The 17,112-nt window shown below is 44.5% G+C and overlaps 1 protein-coding gene across 1 annotated transcript in view; it reads left to right on the plus strand.

The window, feature by feature from the left end:
* Positions 1–4,423: 4,423 nt before the first annotated feature.
* The window catches only part of fgf11a (fibroblast growth factor 11a), a 74,661-nt gene continuing 61,972 nt past the window's right edge, over positions 4,424–17,112 (plus strand). The window contains exon 1 of the mRNA XM_061066281.1: positions 4,424–4,616. Within this exon, the coding sequence (XP_060922264.1) occupies positions 4,424–4,616 (193 nt within the window). The remainder of the gene's footprint in view (positions 4,617–17,112) is intronic.

Genomic DNA, 17,112 nt, shown 5'->3' on the forward strand with positions numbered 1-17,112 from the left:
GTTAATTCGAATGAGTTTGTCTGCCTGACTCAAACATGTAGTTTAGGAAAATAACAACTTTAATATTGAGAATAAATATTCACTTTTTTTAAACACAAAGCCGGATAAAATGACTAAGTGATAAGATGTTGAGGAACATATATGTTACTTTGGGTAGTTACATTACATGGTATTTCATAACCTACCTTAATGTTTTCCTTCCTGTTTGTCTCTCCGTCAGCTGAAGTAACCTAATAAAAAAATTGATATGAACTTTCGTGGCGGGATAGGGCCTGAGCCAAGGACGAACCCATTAAAATTGAAAAGCCCTCAGGACTAGAAACAAGCTCCAAAACCTGAGCATTGTTTGAAAACGACCCCCTAAAACCTGAAGGGTTATGAGAAATGCCAATGTTTACAGAAACTTAAATTCCTCAGCCTCTCACCCCTTTCCTGTACCCGATCACTACTGCACAAGCTCTGTTTCATAATGTGCAAGATGCCCTGGACCCCATTAAACCAGAGTATAAAAGTGTGAGTCTGCAGGGAAGCTGCTAGCTTCTCCCCACAGTCCAGTGGACTGTCTGCCTCGGCACTGGACCAATATGTGACTCAAAAGGCAGAGTTGGAGCTGGGGATTGTGGGGTGTTTGGCTTTGTAAGGGGGGGGGGGGTGCCCTTGGGTTGTGTTTGGGAAAGATTGGCCATGGCGCAGTAAGAGGACAGGACAGGGAGAGGGATAATTACGTTATTTAACAGCTCAGGGAACTGCAATACGGTGAGGATAGGTGACCCGTTCAGTGTGTGTGTGTGTGTGTGTGTGTGTGTGTGTGTGTGTGTGTGTGTATGTGAGTGTGTGAGTGTGCGTAGAGTAAATCCTGCAGGGGTTTCTCTTCTCATTGCCTGCTAGCCCAGCAAAAATGGAAAGGGGGAGCCCCAGTAGCAGGTTTGCCTGCAATCGCAGAATCCCACTGTCATTTTACATTGGCTCTCTCAGGGGAACGCTGAGTGCTGTAGGGCCGAGACACTGTTCCTCTGCTGTCATCACAATTGAATGTAAACCTTGTATCACAAAGAGGAAGGGAGTATTCTTTTTCTTTTTTCTGTTTTAAAGCACTGTGGTCACAGTCCAGTCTGGTTTTGCAAGTGCACTAATTGGAATTAAAATCAATTTTGAAGTTTGAATAAACATACTTTGAGAAGATATGGTGATGTCATTTGGAGTTAGAGGGCAGTATGAGGTCTTAATAGGTTTTAGATTTAATAACTTATAAATTGTTAACCTTTACAAATATGTATGCACTAAATATTTTTATATAAGAAATGTTTTGGCAACACATAATTTGTAATGTTCACAGCAATAAAACTACAAAAAAAAACAACATGGAACTTATAGACACATTTGACTTTTATTGTGAAAACCTGCTGTTTCTGCCCTACTGGCTATTACACAGTCCTGGTTGAAGAGTAGCAGTAACCCCACCCTTTCTGTGGAGACCCCCACTCTTTAGAACTATGTGTCTGGCAAACTCTGTCTCTTCTTTTCATATCTTGTAGACCCATTTTTTATGGGTGTTCTGTGTGATCTTCAAATTGCCTTTAATTGTTAAGATAAGTCTATTGTTATCTTTAATCGTTGGAAAGTGTAAGTAAGTACTTCTCCTCCTTGACCTTCTAATGTATATCTGTCGTACGTGAATATAATTCATTATCTTAAATATCACTCGTCTTGCCAATCAGCTGGATTCATTTGGAGGTCCATGAGTTGGACCACAAATTACCATGTTTCCGTCTCGTTGCGAAATAGGAATCTAAATTACGTGCAAATTCTCGTTTATCTCAATATAGCTGCTTTTATACATGCCATGAACTCTGGATAATTTCAGGAGATCATCTGGAGAGACGGCTGTTTGTAAGAACTGAGAAATGTGAGAACACAGCAGATTAACCGGAGGATTCGCCGTCAGCTAGCGGAAGCCATGACGACAGATCTCATACGCAGCAGATGCTTAACGCAAAAAAAAGAATAAGAACAAGAGAATGCAAATATCTAAGGAGGAAGAGGTGTGGCCATACATGTAGAGGACGCCGACGGGGAAGTCAACTTGGAATGACAACGACATAGGAGAGCTTTTGGGGATGAGACCAAAACAAGGACGTAATCTCAGTAGAAAAATGTATACGTTATGTACTCCCTCCTCCATGCTGACATTGCCCCCCCCCCCCCCCACACCTCCAGCACCCCTGCACCCCTCAAAGGATAAGCGATAGAGATAATGATCCAAAGTTTGCACGGAATCACGTTCATTGACGTAATCTTGCCAAACCGCGTTCTGACCCTTTCTCTCTCCGTTAGACTTGATTGTGTGCCGCACGTGCCGTGTATGTAAAAGTGTGTATGTGTGACGGGCTGCTCTATTAACAGATGCAGGGGGCGATGTGACGCAAGGTCCTGACTGACTCACAGACTGTGTCACAGCATCTGTACGTCCTTGTCTCTGCTGAAGGAACAGCACTGACAACCTCGCTCAGTTTGTCTCTTTAAGACAACATCACTTCAGGGATGGTGGGGAGTGAGGGAGGGAGGGAGGGAGGGAGGGAGGTTCACCCCAGCCCCGACCCGGCCCAGATCAGCCTTGCAGGGGGTGATGAAGAGAATGGGGGAGACTGGGGAGGAGGGGACTTTAAACCACAGACGTTGATGGAGGGATTTGAGTGAGAGAGGGGGATGGAGAAAGAAGAGCAAAGGGGAGGGTTTAGGGAAATAGACTTGGGAGAAGGAGGGAGAGAGAGTGTGTGTGTGTGAGAGGGAGAAAGAGGGAGAGAGATCGTGTGAAGCCCACTGCCAGCGCTCACTCTGTAATGCACTGTGAACAGGGACAAGCAAGAGAGTCGCACACACTCACATTGACACACACACACACACGCACACATGCTGCCTCTGTCACACACTCTCACACCCGTATACCTTCACACCGTGCTGCTCCTTCACACACACGCATGTACACAGTCCCCCACACGTGTGCGCCGAGGCTGAGAGGTGTCTCGTTCCGGGGCAGACACACACTTTCCCCTCACACACACACACACACACACACACACGGACGCACACTGTGCAGCTGGACACCACAGAACAAGAATCGGACGACTGTCACCCACCGGTGGAGACTCTCACATGAGCGCCCGGCAGGACACCAGCTACAGTAAGGCATGGCTACTTGCCAGCATCCCCCCCTACCCTTCCCTCCCCTCTCCCCCTTCACCTCATCTCCTCTCCCTCCCTCTCTCTCTCTCTGTCTGTCTCCTTCCATTCATTCATCACTCGTTCTCCCAACTGCGAGGTGGCATGCCTGGCTGAAGGACACAGCGCTGCGCTCTGCTGCCGAGAGAGAGTTGGAGAGCCCGAGCCGACAGAGGGGAGAGATAGACTCACTGCACTCCCTCCCTCTGTCTTTCTCTCTCTCAGTGTCCCCGTGTCTCCATTCCTGTGCTCCCTCGTTCATGAATGTCACCTCTATCTCTGGGAAATGCTGGATTTATCAAGCCGACTGTCTGTTTCCTTCCCTTCTTCTCTCAGGGGGTGTGGGTGAACACAAGGGTGATGCCAGTGGAGCTTAGAGGGGACGAGTCGCACTCTGTCCAGCAGCGTCTGTCCGCAACCCTTTCTCCTTGTCCCAGCCTGCGGAGCTGATACCTCAGGTCGGATGGTCCCTACTTCTTCTACTTCTTTGGCCGTGACATTGTTTTGAATGGAGACATTTTCCAGGTGAGGAAGAGAAAGAAAAGGAGCAGCAGTGTGTCCCGACTGTGTCACTCTTGTCATTTTGGAGAGTTGGTATCCGGGCGTTTGTTATCCCCCCTGACCTGGATCGGGATCTGATCTCCAGGACTGAATGTGATTTTATTTCATTCTTTTTTTGTTTCACCAAAAAAAGTCAACAACGTGGCACCGGATTGAGTCAAACTTCGGAGGAGCCAGGAGAGGAAGGTAAAGGCAGTCTTGGACTGGGACGGAGGCATCAGAGGACAGTGATTACAGTGCACTGGTTTTTGGGTTGATAAGGACATGACTTGTCTGCAAAGAGGAACAGCGACGTACCAAGGCTTCACCTGACTCCCAACCAGAAGACAAACGGAGAGACATTTAAAGGCAAACGCACTTCAATCCAAACGTCTAAGGGCAAGAGTTGTCTGTTTTGGCTTGGCCTCTGTGGAATCCAACCCCCTTTCCTCCACCTCCATCTCTTCCTCCCCTCATCTCCCTTTCTCCCCGCCGCTACGGTCCATCCTCCGAAGCCCCCTCCTCCGCTCTGCACCCCTCCCTCAGCGGTGCTCCGTCGCCCTGGGTGAGCGGGAAGGGGGGTGGCCCACGGTACCCCCCGACACCTGGGCGCCACCGAGCCGCCAGAGGCTGGTGAGGCGGCGGCAGGGTCAGCCCTGGGAAGATGGCCGCTCTCGCCAGCTCCCTCATTCGCCAGCGCCGGGAGGTCAAGGACCCCCAGGCAAACCGGCAGATCGCCAGCAAACGCAAGCCGTGCCCAAAGAGCAACAAGTCGCTCTGCCAGAAGCAAATCCTCATATTAATATCCAAGGTTCGACTATGTGGCAGTCGAGGGAGAAAAATGGAGAAAAGACCAGGTGAGTTCCCAAAGGCTGTTCTCATAACTTCTTGTTTTCCAGTTTCTTTCTTCCTTCCTGCTTGCTGTTCATCTTCTGCTCATCTTCTTTGCTCCATTTTCTGCCTGCATTGGATAACTGGATTTTGACGGTTGACTTGCCAGACCACAGATTAATCCTCAACTGCAAAGCCTTAATGGAGAACATCCACGACTTGCAATTTGTAGTTCAGGACTTAATCTGACTCTGGTAAACATCCCAGTCCATCTTCCTGGTGGCTGTACACAACATGTGCTGTATTTATGGTCGTACAGGAAATAGACCGAGTGAATTCCTGCTTTATTGCGCAGGGATCTGTACCAGAGGCGTGACCTATCCTGAGCTGTGCCTGTGTTGACGACTTTGTTGAGGTGCATGTCAACACATCCACACACGAGCGGGTAATCTGTGAGCATACAACAAACTTGTCTCATACATACGGTGATTTACGGTGATATAAAAATGTCAAGAGGCGTCTCATTTGCAATTCTGGGAGCCATTACTCTCCCTGTGCTTCCCTCAGGGCAAGCGAAACACGGTGTGGCCTAATTTATCTTGTGTGTTTGTCTGTTAAATGTAATTGGAAAATTGTTCATTGAAGCTAAATTAGACAATTATATTTGATTTATGTGGAGTTTGGCTCAAAATGACAATCACCATATGCAGTACAGACAAAAATACCGTTTGTATTGTGTCGTAACAATAACGTTGTTCCTCAGAAATTCTGTTGACTCAATGCAACTTTGTGACTTTATTTTGAAATTCATATCTATTGTAAGGTATGATAGGCAGGACTGAGCAGTAAACACAAAAACACACTGACACACAAAAGCATTTGAGTGATTGGATTGCACTCATCAATTTTGGATGATCGTATTGCGATTGGCCAAACCACCTTGAGGAGGTCAGGGACACATCGGAGCCACTTTGAACACAAGTGAAAGTGGGATTGCATTGTCAGTCACATAAAACCACCAGATGAGTGGACATGAGTATTCATGCACAACTGTTACTCAACAGCTGTCAGCCATTAGCCGGTAAACACATGAAACAGTCTTCTCATCAGTCCTCAACTGCAGATGTGATGTATGTTGCAAAGACGAGATCCTTGGCAAAGAGAGGTCATCCCCATCTTTTGATCTTCTTCTTCTGTTTCTGGCTACGCAGGGTGTTGTTTTCACCCGTGTTTGTGTGCGTGTTCGTGCGCGTGTGTGCGTGTGCACAATATACCAACAACGAATGGATGGATTTTCACCAGGCTTGGTGGGATTATAATGTTGGGGGTTATCTCCAGTTTAATAACCTTTGGAGCTAATCAATAACGTGTGTGTGTATGAGTATATGTATGTCTGTGCGTGTGCGTGTGTGTGTGTGTGTGTGTGAAGTGAGGTGTCTTTATTTGTGTACCTCATGAATGATCTTGTCCTCACCTCACCATCCTGCAGACGCGTGTCCTCCTTTTCATCCAATCTGCCTTTCTGCAAACCCACATACAGTATAACCTCTGTGAACTGGTGTGTTTGTGTGTGTGTGTGTGTGTGGCTTTATATGTTATGCTTCTGTGTGCCAAGTTCATAATGATAATTATGTGGGGAACCTCTAATGTGGGAGGCAACATCTGCCATAGAGGCGGCTGCACTCTATATTGTAATTACGGGTGTAAAATATGTTTGACCGGTCATGGCAGTGCCAGCTCTTTAGAGAAAGGCCACTCGTGCACCATAGCCATAGTTTGAAACCGTTTTCATCCCAATGGCCTCAGTGCACCTCACACTCTTATGGATTAATTATGGTAATTTTGGCAACGAGGAATCTGTGGTAAGACATGCCAGCTCCCCCATTTCAGGCTTTTAACAACACAGGAGTCAAGGAGGGGTTAAGTCTCGCGTGTGACGTTGTGCGTCTTCATCTTTCTCTCAAGCGGTCTCCTTATGTGCATTGACCTTATGGAGGGCACTGCTGACCCCTTCCCAAGTGTGTGTGCACGGAAACTGCTGCATGTGTGTGTACATCCTCATCGTGTGTGAGTTTCTCACTCGCTCCCTGAGCTTCAGCCTGAGGCCACAGTTGACCCCTGGCCGGGAATAAACAACTCAAATTTTCCTGAGCCACCACCTCCTCCTCTTCGTCTTCCTCCCCTTCCTCCTCCTCCTCCTGGCAGGGCTTCAGAGTGGCCTGCATGCTTACAGCTTGCCTTCACTTTGCCTCCAGCTTGCCGCCATTGTTTCTACTGGCATTGTTTGGCTTCCATTGGCTTTCACTGCATCCAATGGCTTACAGTCTCATGCATTGTGCAGTGTTGGTTGCCATTGTTTTCAAATGGCCTCCATTCTCTTACTCTGGATCTGGTTTCTTTCTGCTGGCTGATGTTGACTCTAGACTTAAATTTCATCACGAAAATAAGGACAGCAATTATATAAAATGGGGACCTATACATAGTGTTTTACAGCAACTACCAAAAAGTTTCATTTGCTGTTTGCTGCTATTTTCTGCAAGGAGAGACGCACTTAATAGCACCAGAGCAATATGAATGCTTTAGAGATTGTGCTTCTCTGCTTTTGGTAGATAATTCTGCAGAGATATTTTGATGCGTGAAGTATTTTAAAGCATGAAGTGTGTGTGACACGTTAATGTTTCCCCTTGACAACAGGAAGTCACTTATAAAGGCCATGTGAGGCTAGCCGGGGAGGGAATTGTTCCTTAAAACGCGCATGTGTGTGTGTTTGTGTGTCCTTAAACATTTGCTACCTACCTGTATGTGTCCCTGCATGACCCACATACCTTCTTATGTCCTCTCTTAGACTGTCATCCCCCATATCTCACCTCCACACACACACACAGACACACACACACACACACACACACACACACACACACTCCACCCCTCACCTAACCCATACTAATGATGCCCCGGCATTACAGCCCACTCAGCTTATAACAAGGTCAGCTTGCCCTGCACACACACACACACACACACACACACACACACGCACACAAACTTACTCAAGTTTAGGTACACACACATCTTATGTCTGAATAGAAATGCACTCACACATGCACAAATACAAACAGAAAAATACACCCACACGTTCATGTTCACAATATCACAACAACAACAAATAATGAGATTTCATGATAATTTAGGTAGAGTGTGTGGAAGGGAGATAATTTTGTCCCGGCTTTGTGGGTAGCGTGCTCTGTGTGTATTGGGGGGGGGGTCTGATATGATCTAATGAGGATGTTAAGCCGCCTATTCGATATCAAAGTGAAAACCAAAATAGCTTGTGTTGTCCTCTGACTGCCTGCTGGAGCGGCTGTGGAAGCCCTCCTCTCTTCTGTTAACAGGATAGAATAACACTCTGAGTTGTTACTGCAGCACGGGGCCAAGTGTTCATCCAGCTACTGCAAATCGGTTTGTGTGTGTGTGTGTACGCGTGTGTGTGTGTGAGGAAGAGAATATGTGCACGTTTGAGTCGGAGACAAATGACAAATGACAGTGTGACAGTATAGTCAGCACACCCACCTCGGCCACAGTCTGAGAGTGTGTGTGTGTGTGTGTGTGAGAGTGTGAGGCTCATTGTTGTGCCGTGATTCATCAGGACACATCAGCTCCTCTCATTAACACACACTGATTTATCAATAATGTGTGGCAGCGTTTGGAGAGCACACATTGAACCGGGGCGATTTACTGCCTCATAGACCGGACACTCTGGACAGGCCCCACCAGGGAGGACTATATCTTGCGCTCTCTCTCTCTCTCTCTCTGCTTTCTCCCTTTCTCCCTTTCTCCTCCCTCCATTCAGTCCGTCCTCTGACCAGCTTTCTCCTCCGCTCCCTATCTCACCTCCCGTTCTCCCGCGGCTTTGATCATCCCGTCCCCTTGCCACCCCACACGCTTGTCTTCTCAAGGACATCTGGCTTTCTTGTAAACGTCTCTCTCTCCACCTGTGTGTCTGCCCGTCTCTCTCCACTTGCTGTATATCCCCCACCCGTCACTAATCATCTTGTTATTTGGGCCAGTCACTTACTCACTGGATGCTACCATGGCAGAGATACTGTAGCTATTGTGCTGCCAGGTTACGTAACGGCTGATCTATTGTTAATGGCTCAGGAGCTAGCGTGATGCAAGTCTAATGTCATTTGTATAGTATTCTTCTCATACGAGATGCATCTTCATATTTCTGCCTCTGGATGAGAGCGGTAGTTTTGGTTGAGGAAACAAAATGGAATTTGCGTGTTATTCAACAAATCTGTTGTTTTCATTAATTGAACATACGACAGGAAAATGAAATGCTTTGTAAAATTCAGAACCGACAACCTGACATTCAACCGTTGTCTCACTGAGAACCTGAGGATGACTTCTCTACTCTGACGAACACGTATAGCACCACATGTGCCTACTTGCTTGTGTAACATATCCTGAAAAGGCCAATGTACAGCATGTGTAACTGAGGAATAATGATGTGACTGCACCATGAGCCTAAACGTGCTGCGCTGACTCACTCCATGCATTGGGCTGTTCGCTGTTGTCTTCTCCGTAGCAGCCAGATAAAAAATGACAGGTTCACGTTTGAACGCACAACAGTTCCTTCCTCCTTTTATATTAGTTGCTGCTTCAGTAGCATTTTCTGGGGTTGTCAGTCCGTCCAATTCATGTGAACACGATCTCTTTAAACGCTTGAGGTTGGTACAAACCTTCACTTCAACTCAAAGACGGACTGATGGGATTTTGGGTTCTTTTTCGTGGTTGTAGGTCAGAGATTTTATATTCTTGTGAATGGGATATTTCAGGAACACCCAATTTAATCACATCTAGGACAAACATTCACTGGGATTAGAAGATAACCTGATTTGAATTTAGAGGACAAAGATCAAGGTCACTGTGCCTCAAAAATCTTTTGGTACAATTTTTTCGTTTGGACTAACAGATTAACTGATTCGATTTAGGTGATCAAAGGTCATGGTGGGCTCAGCAAACATGTTTTTGGTCTCTTGAACATGATATCTCAAGTCTGCCTTTCTCGAATTTAGATTTCAGTGCTCAAAGATAAAATGTATGGCGTTAACCTCAGGGCCATAACTCTCGTTCATTCGACTAGATGGAAACTTTGTTGTCTAAGTTGCCAATAGAAATCACCTTTGTCACAAGGACACTGTCAATATAGCTTGACAGCCGCTGTGGTTTGTGGCAGGTCTCTGTCTCTGCCAATGCGACAGATGCTGTGTATGAAATGGTGCCTGGAGTAAATGATTCAGAGATGCTAACATTTAGCCTCTGATGATCAATGTGGACTTTCAGAGTCGGCCCTCCCAACTAATTGATTTATGGAGCCCACCACTATTTGTTTTGCTGCAGAGCACTTTTTGGATGGGCATCAATCATCATTATCAGACAGAGTAGAATATTTCTGGTGGCGGCGCCTCTGTGTGCGACTGTGTGTGTGTGTGTGTTTCCTGTGTATTTCGGTGTGAGCGGAAAGTTTGCTCGTGTATGTTTTACTAAATAAGTGTCTAAACTCTGTGTGTGTGTGAGAGAGAGAGTTGGTGGGGACGTGTTGTGTTTATGAGCTCTGCAGTGCCCTGGTAGGAATGAGGTTAGCTGCCTGGACTCGATGTGGCGCATACTTGGCACGGCACGCCACAGCACGGCGCCGGGAAAACCAGAGTGTAACGAGAGCAGGGCAACGAAGCTGAAGGGTTTCAGATCTGGAAATGGTTGCTCTTCAAATGACCTCCAGCTGACACATGCACACACACATGCACACACATGCACACACACACGCACCGGGCTCATGTACACATCCATTTATCCATAACGGCACTTGACATCTTATTTAGCAGGAGACAATTTCCACTCTGCTGGGATTTTCTGTCTTGAGAACCCAAGTAACAAACGACTGGCAAGCGTTGAGTCAGCATCTTGCACCCCCCCCTGCCGCCCGCCCAACCTTGCCTCCCTCAATGTCACAATTCCCCACAGGAAGAGCGCATTGCCCCTTTAATCAATTCCTGTTGTCTAAATTGCAATATTAACATGCTGAGGACAGTGGAGGCTGCTTTTTTTTTTAATGCAATCAATTTGTCACATGGTTCGCGTGCGTCGCGAGAGTTGAGCTCGACGTGTGTCACATGGAGATGTTGGTTTGGGGATGCAGGACACACACACACACACACGTGGAGAACACATACAGCATTAAAGCCTTCTCACTAGATTCCAAACACGATATAGAGGCATGAAACAGCATATATATTCAGTAATACAGTAATAAACAGATAAGCACACACACAAACACACACACACACACACACACACACACACACACCTCTAATGGGAAAAGCCTGTGTGTGCATGCTTTCCTGCTTGCGTGTGTATCTGATTACGTGTTAATTTACTTTGATCACAGAGACTGTGGCACCCAAGGGTGGTGTCGGATTTACTGACAGGTGTTCCGGACCGACAGCTCCACACACTGTGCCTCAGTCCCCACGCTTGTCTGTGACAGAAAAGATGTGACAATATAAGTGTCACATAAACTTTGAAAAATTATGATTACGATTACAACTTTGCTGATAAAGAAATGTAGAAACTCTCAACTTTTCAAGTCTGCAGCTCCAGTAGAATACAAATTCTAGAGCCTTTAGCATCTAGAATAATTGGAGATCATTAGCTGCTGGCGGCTGTAAAAGTGGATGGTTGGTTAACTTTAATGAGTAGAAACTGGCCCCACTTGTTCAGTGACTTACTGAAAAACACCTCATGTAGGTCAGATGAAGTACGTGTAAGTTTTTTGAAGAATATTTTGATTTTGTCTTTCAAAATTCTCAATGCTTCAACTGCTAAATGTAGGTTTATGTATCAAGTTCCTTTTGCTGTGAGAACCACAAATAAACTTCCCTTCATCTCCATTATATTAGGATCACTCTTTTTATATCAGGCTCTTATAAATAGGCTGATTTGATATAATTTGGGTGAACTTTCCCTTTTGATTTAGTATTCTGTATTTAGACTTAGAAACTGGACGTTATTGACAGATTTAATTTAGTTATCAATCCTTATAATTCTTGTCAGGCAACGTGTCCAAATGGCCCACAAGTTTTTAAAAAACAGATTTTCATTCATCATTTTAACTTTTTATTGTTGTAGAGAAAAACAAATTGTCCTTGTTATAGTTTGATTTGCGGATTTTGACCCCTGCTGCTTCAGCTTTTATTACCGTTTAAGAAATATATATATTTATAATGTGAACGTGCCTTCTTTGTTTGCGTCATAGTGGATAATAGTGCATTAGCATATGACCATCTTAATGGAACTTATCTGATGTTATTATTGTGTGCAGCGGCACAGAAGGCAAATCCATCTCTCGTCCAGTTTTTGTTGGCTTTAAAAACAAACACACACAGACACACAATATTTATATTATATATAACATATTATATAATATAAAGATATTTATTCATGTATTTAAATGGGACCAGGTCATTATGTGTTTGTTTTCTTCCTACGTCATGTTCTGCAAACTCGCCTCTTTATTATGTCAGCCTTTCCCTGGTCATCTCTCTACCATTCTTTTATTTCCCCTCTGTCTTGTTTCCTGTGCAGCCCTCAAACACGCACGCTGCAGTTGCTGTACTTAAAGTGCTGTCACCCAGTCAGAACATGAATAATACTGAATAATGTAACTTGCGTGCATTTATAGACAGACAGCAGAGGCGAGAGTTCCCACCATATAGGGGAAATCCATTAAGTTGCAGTGTATAGACGGAGCAGACATAACACTTCAGGCGTTCACAAAATGTACATGCACACAGGCTGCGTAGACAAAGGCAAACTCTAACAGTATCTCTTGTTTGGTAGAGAAATTTGGCAAATCACCGAGACAGGCAAGCAGTTTACATTTGCAGCGACTCACTTCCTCACACTGACTGTAAACACACAGTATATAAACACACACACACATACGGTGATGACATAAGAGCACATGGTGCAAACAGAGCTGTGATCTATACTGTATCAGCCACCTAGGGGCATGGTGAGCTTTCAAAAGCAAATGGGTAGATGTCGAATCAGAACCTGCAGCAAATACAAGAGTTCTTTGTGTCAGGATTTGTCATGTGTTTGATGCTTTTTGAAAAAGACACGCTTGTACATTTGTGTGTGTGTGTGTGTGTGTGTGTGTGTGTGTGTGTGTGTGTGTGTGTGTGTGTGTGTGTCTGTGTGTGTCTGTGAGCGCATGGGGCACCTTGCTGATTCCATCACCCTGTCTACCTGTGTGTTGTTCCCCTGTGGTACAAAAGCACAGGTGCGTGATGTGTCCTTCACTTTAATATGCTATCAATCTGTAAAGTTGGAGACACGCCAGCCCTCTACATACACATGCACGCACACACACACAGGATAAAAGCCACTCACACACTCACAGCTCAATACTTGTACTCTAGAAACGTCTGTCTCAGAAGAGATTTTGCGTGCAGATGAGAGGAGAAGCTGCTTTTTTAAAACTGGGGCTTTACCTCCGCCATTAAATTATCCATCATGCAATTACTCTCACATTCTGCAAAGAGGAAGAGAGAGAGAGACAGACTGAGAGAAAGCCCCTCGAGCCACTCATCAAGTCTGGCTCCAAATCTAACATCTTATTAGTCAAGTACAGTTTGTTGTTGTTAGACCTATTTTTACTGTTAGCGTTTGCCTAAACCAAGAGATTATATCATGAAATAATATGCTACAGTCACATCAGGATAAAGTTTAATGTTTGCCCCCGGTAACAAAGGGGAATTATCACTACCCTGATTGTTGTAGGCTCATCATAAATTAGGCCTTAAGAGTGAACATTAGACCAAATGACTTCAGACAGATTTTCATTTTTACAGTTAAACCTCCACTAATTAAATAAAAGTGCCCGCTCACAGAGAATAGCCATCATTTATGCAGAAATACACTTTAGCATCTTTTGGCTCAAAGTTTTATTTTTGTGAATAACTGTTATTCATCTCACTTGTCTCATGAACACCATTTTCACTTCTTGGCAGCTGCAAAACAGTTATGAACTAAGTGTTTGTGGACCCAAAACCAGAACTTAAAGGAGAACGACTGATTTCAGATGAATGTTTAGGGCTTTTGTTGTATCGACCCGGGTGTGGGGAAGCTAACTAGTTGCCATCTGGTCCGGTATTGTGAGGTTCGGTTAGGCAGATGGACCCAGGATGCAGAGTTTAAACAAAAAGTGTAATTTTTAACAGGTGAATGTCCAACAGGAACGAAACAACAAACAAAGGAATCTCAAAATGTCAAAACTGAAAAAAACAAGAACCACATGGGGGTGAAAACACCAGAAGCTTAAGAGGGGATGCAGAGGACGGGAGCTCAGGAGACAACGGACAAGGGATACAACAAAAAAGCAAAGGAGATCACGACAGGACATAAGTTAACGAACCAACAAGGACAAGGAGAAGCACAGAGACTTATATCCACACGCAGGGAAGGCAGGGGCAAATGTACACAGGTGGAACACATAAGGACTGGTGCAGAAAATCACAAAGACAGGAAGTGAAAAAAGAAAACACACCAGGAGCAGGGCCTACAAAATAAAACAGGAAACAGAACACAGGGAGTGGGAAAACCAGAGACACAGAAACAACAACCCAAATAAACATAAACACAAGGACGTAATAATTAAACAGAAATCACTCTTAATAAAGAGGCGGAAAAATAAACACACTCAGAATACAAAACCATTACAGGTATAAGAACTGGTGCCTAATGATGACATGTCACTTGTTTAGAGCTCTGCAGGAAAGAAGAGGACAAAAAAATGTATCATGTTTAGAGTTATAACCCTGAGTTTGGTCTTGGTTGATCCTGTGATACCTCTGGTCACTGGTTGTCATAGTGATTAGTTTTACTGCACAAAGTCCTAACATTTTCTTTGAGATCTGTTTCCAAAGACCTTGATAAAAAGTTATGTAGGACAAGAGGTTTCACATCACAATTATTTTCTTTATGACACCAGCAGTTGTCTTCCGTGTTACGAATTATACATTTTGTATGTTCAACTATATATAGAGTATATATGCTTCTTTAAAAATGTTCCTAGCTCCTTAAAGCAGCATGGGGTAATTTAAACATGCTATTTAAATTCCAGCTGTTATTATAATATGGAAGCAAATATTAGAATGCAAATACGGTGGCGATCACAGACACAGTGTTGCCCATATAGGTTTTGATATTATGATAATCTAAAGCATTATAACTTTACGTTTAAAATGATCTTGTGCCTTGAATTCATGTGTGAAGGTGTGTGTATTTACTGGTCGCTCATTGCACAGCAGTTGACAGATACTGGGAGAGAGTGGGAGGACTCACTAAATCCTACATATCTTCAAGATGAAAGTCCCGTAAGTTTGCGGGGAGTCAGTTAAAACAATCTCCATCCATTAACGTCTAATTAGAGAGCTTGTGGTGTCATGGTGGATTTGCAGAGAGACAGAGCCGCTAGGAAGTCCTGCTCCAAATCTTCGCGATTTGAGACGTCGCAAGCCCCTTAAGGCCGTTGGGCCATGAAGGACAGCCATTCACAGATATTTATCTTCATTATTTTTAAACCATTTCAGCTTTATTAGACATTTTGAAGTGGTAAGTGACGGCATGGAGCAGCGGTTTTCTGCTGACATTCACAAAGGTCACAAGATTCAGATTCAAACCCATGATGCTGTCTCCTCTGATGACTCATATCTAGAGAACATCCATAGCTCTCCCCCTTTAGTTCATGTTCAATGCATTAATAGATATATTATCACATGTATTCATGTTCGGTGTGTGTCATGTAATCCATTTAAGGACATGCTGCGGCGGAGGGCTGCAGCATTAAATCCTTATAATGAAACCAGATGATATGACTTATTCAAGCAGTTCTCATCACAAATTCATGTCACACTCCTAAATCAAGGCTCAACATTTTGAAAATTGCAGAAGATCAGTTTTTAAACTCAACCCACCACTTTCGTCAGGCTGTACGCAAACTCATAGCGCAGCCCTTGTAAGTCGTCATCTGCCGCAGAGACAAAAGGAATAATCATTCACATTTCTTCTCGAACACAGAAGTGGATGGATAAACGATGAGCTGACAGAAAAGTAGAGCGACTCAGTGGCTGAAATTAGAAGTGACAGAGAACAAGCTGGACCCAGAGAGCTGAATCCCAATTAGCCAGGTCTGTCTCGGATTCGCCTGTGCACACGCGTTTCATTTGTGTGACTCCCTTGTGCGTAAAGGACTCGCGATTCTCCCGTAAGCCGCCTGCTCCAGACCAGCTGTCCCCCCCGCTCTGCCTTCTCTCATCAGGCAGTGGTCGGCCTTGTGGCTGCTCGACCCATGAGGGACATGGACTATGTGGCGGGATGCCATCTTAGCCCTGGCAGAGAGATGGGGCATTTTGGAATTGAGAGACTTGGTATCATGTTACCTGCTGTCTTGATTTTTCATATATTCATCATCAGTAAAAACTCTATAGTTAAGTACTTCACACATGCAGATTAACCCCTGATTACTGTGAATGCCTTGTTGTGTAATATCAAAGCTTAAGCCCTATAGGATACAACTACAGTCGATAAGCAGGTTGACTGATCAATATGTATGTGTATTATAGTTTCATGATACCAAAAATAATATTTCATCTATCACAGATGGAGTTATCTCAAAATAAGTTCCTTCAATTTGACGTTTGGTGTCACAATCTATCGGCAAACCAGCAGGTTTCCTGTTAGGAAACCTTACCCATTTGTACCATTTCCATTCAACTTTGTAACACTCATGCTTTGCATAAAACAACACACCCACTGCAGGCCAATGTTTGGTGTAAATCGTCGTTTCTAAGTTGCCACAAGTGTGAAAAGGAAACTGCTGAGTTTATTAATACAAGCGCAGAGAGGTAAATAATTCACATGGCACTTTTTTGAAGACACGTGTGTTGTGAAGCGAAGCATTCACCTCCACCCCCACCCTCGAGCCCTCTGGGACTAAAGTGAATTGGGTGATGGTGTGATTAGAGCAGACAAGGACAGACTGAAGTCTGACCTCGAGCCAGAGGTAACCAAGTGAAAAGAGGAGGACGAAGACGCAGAGGAGGAGGAAGAGGATGGAGAGAAAGATATGAGTGTGATGCCACAGGTCAGCAGTTCTAAATACTGCTGTATCACACTAGATTGTCTTTAAAATCTTACATTAACATGACGATTAGGCTGATGGAGGGATTGTTTCCTCCTAACTTCTAGTTTTTGGACATGTCACCATCCCTTCCCTGGGCATGAACTGGACACACAAGTCTATTTTGGTTGCAGTTTGTGTCATGTCTTAACTTTGCAGGTGTCTCTGTTACAAAGTGGGCGCCCGTGGAGAGTATTGACTTTTTGTCAGCTCTTGTTGAACCATAGAGTTCTGGATGACTTTAACTTTGAATGACTGTGATATGAGGACACGTCTAT

Source organism: Limanda limanda, chromosome 22, assembly GCF_963576545.1.
Source record: "Limanda limanda chromosome 22, fLimLim1.1, whole genome shotgun sequence".
NCBI lineage: Eukaryota > Metazoa > Chordata > Actinopteri > Pleuronectiformes > Pleuronectidae > Limanda > Limanda limanda.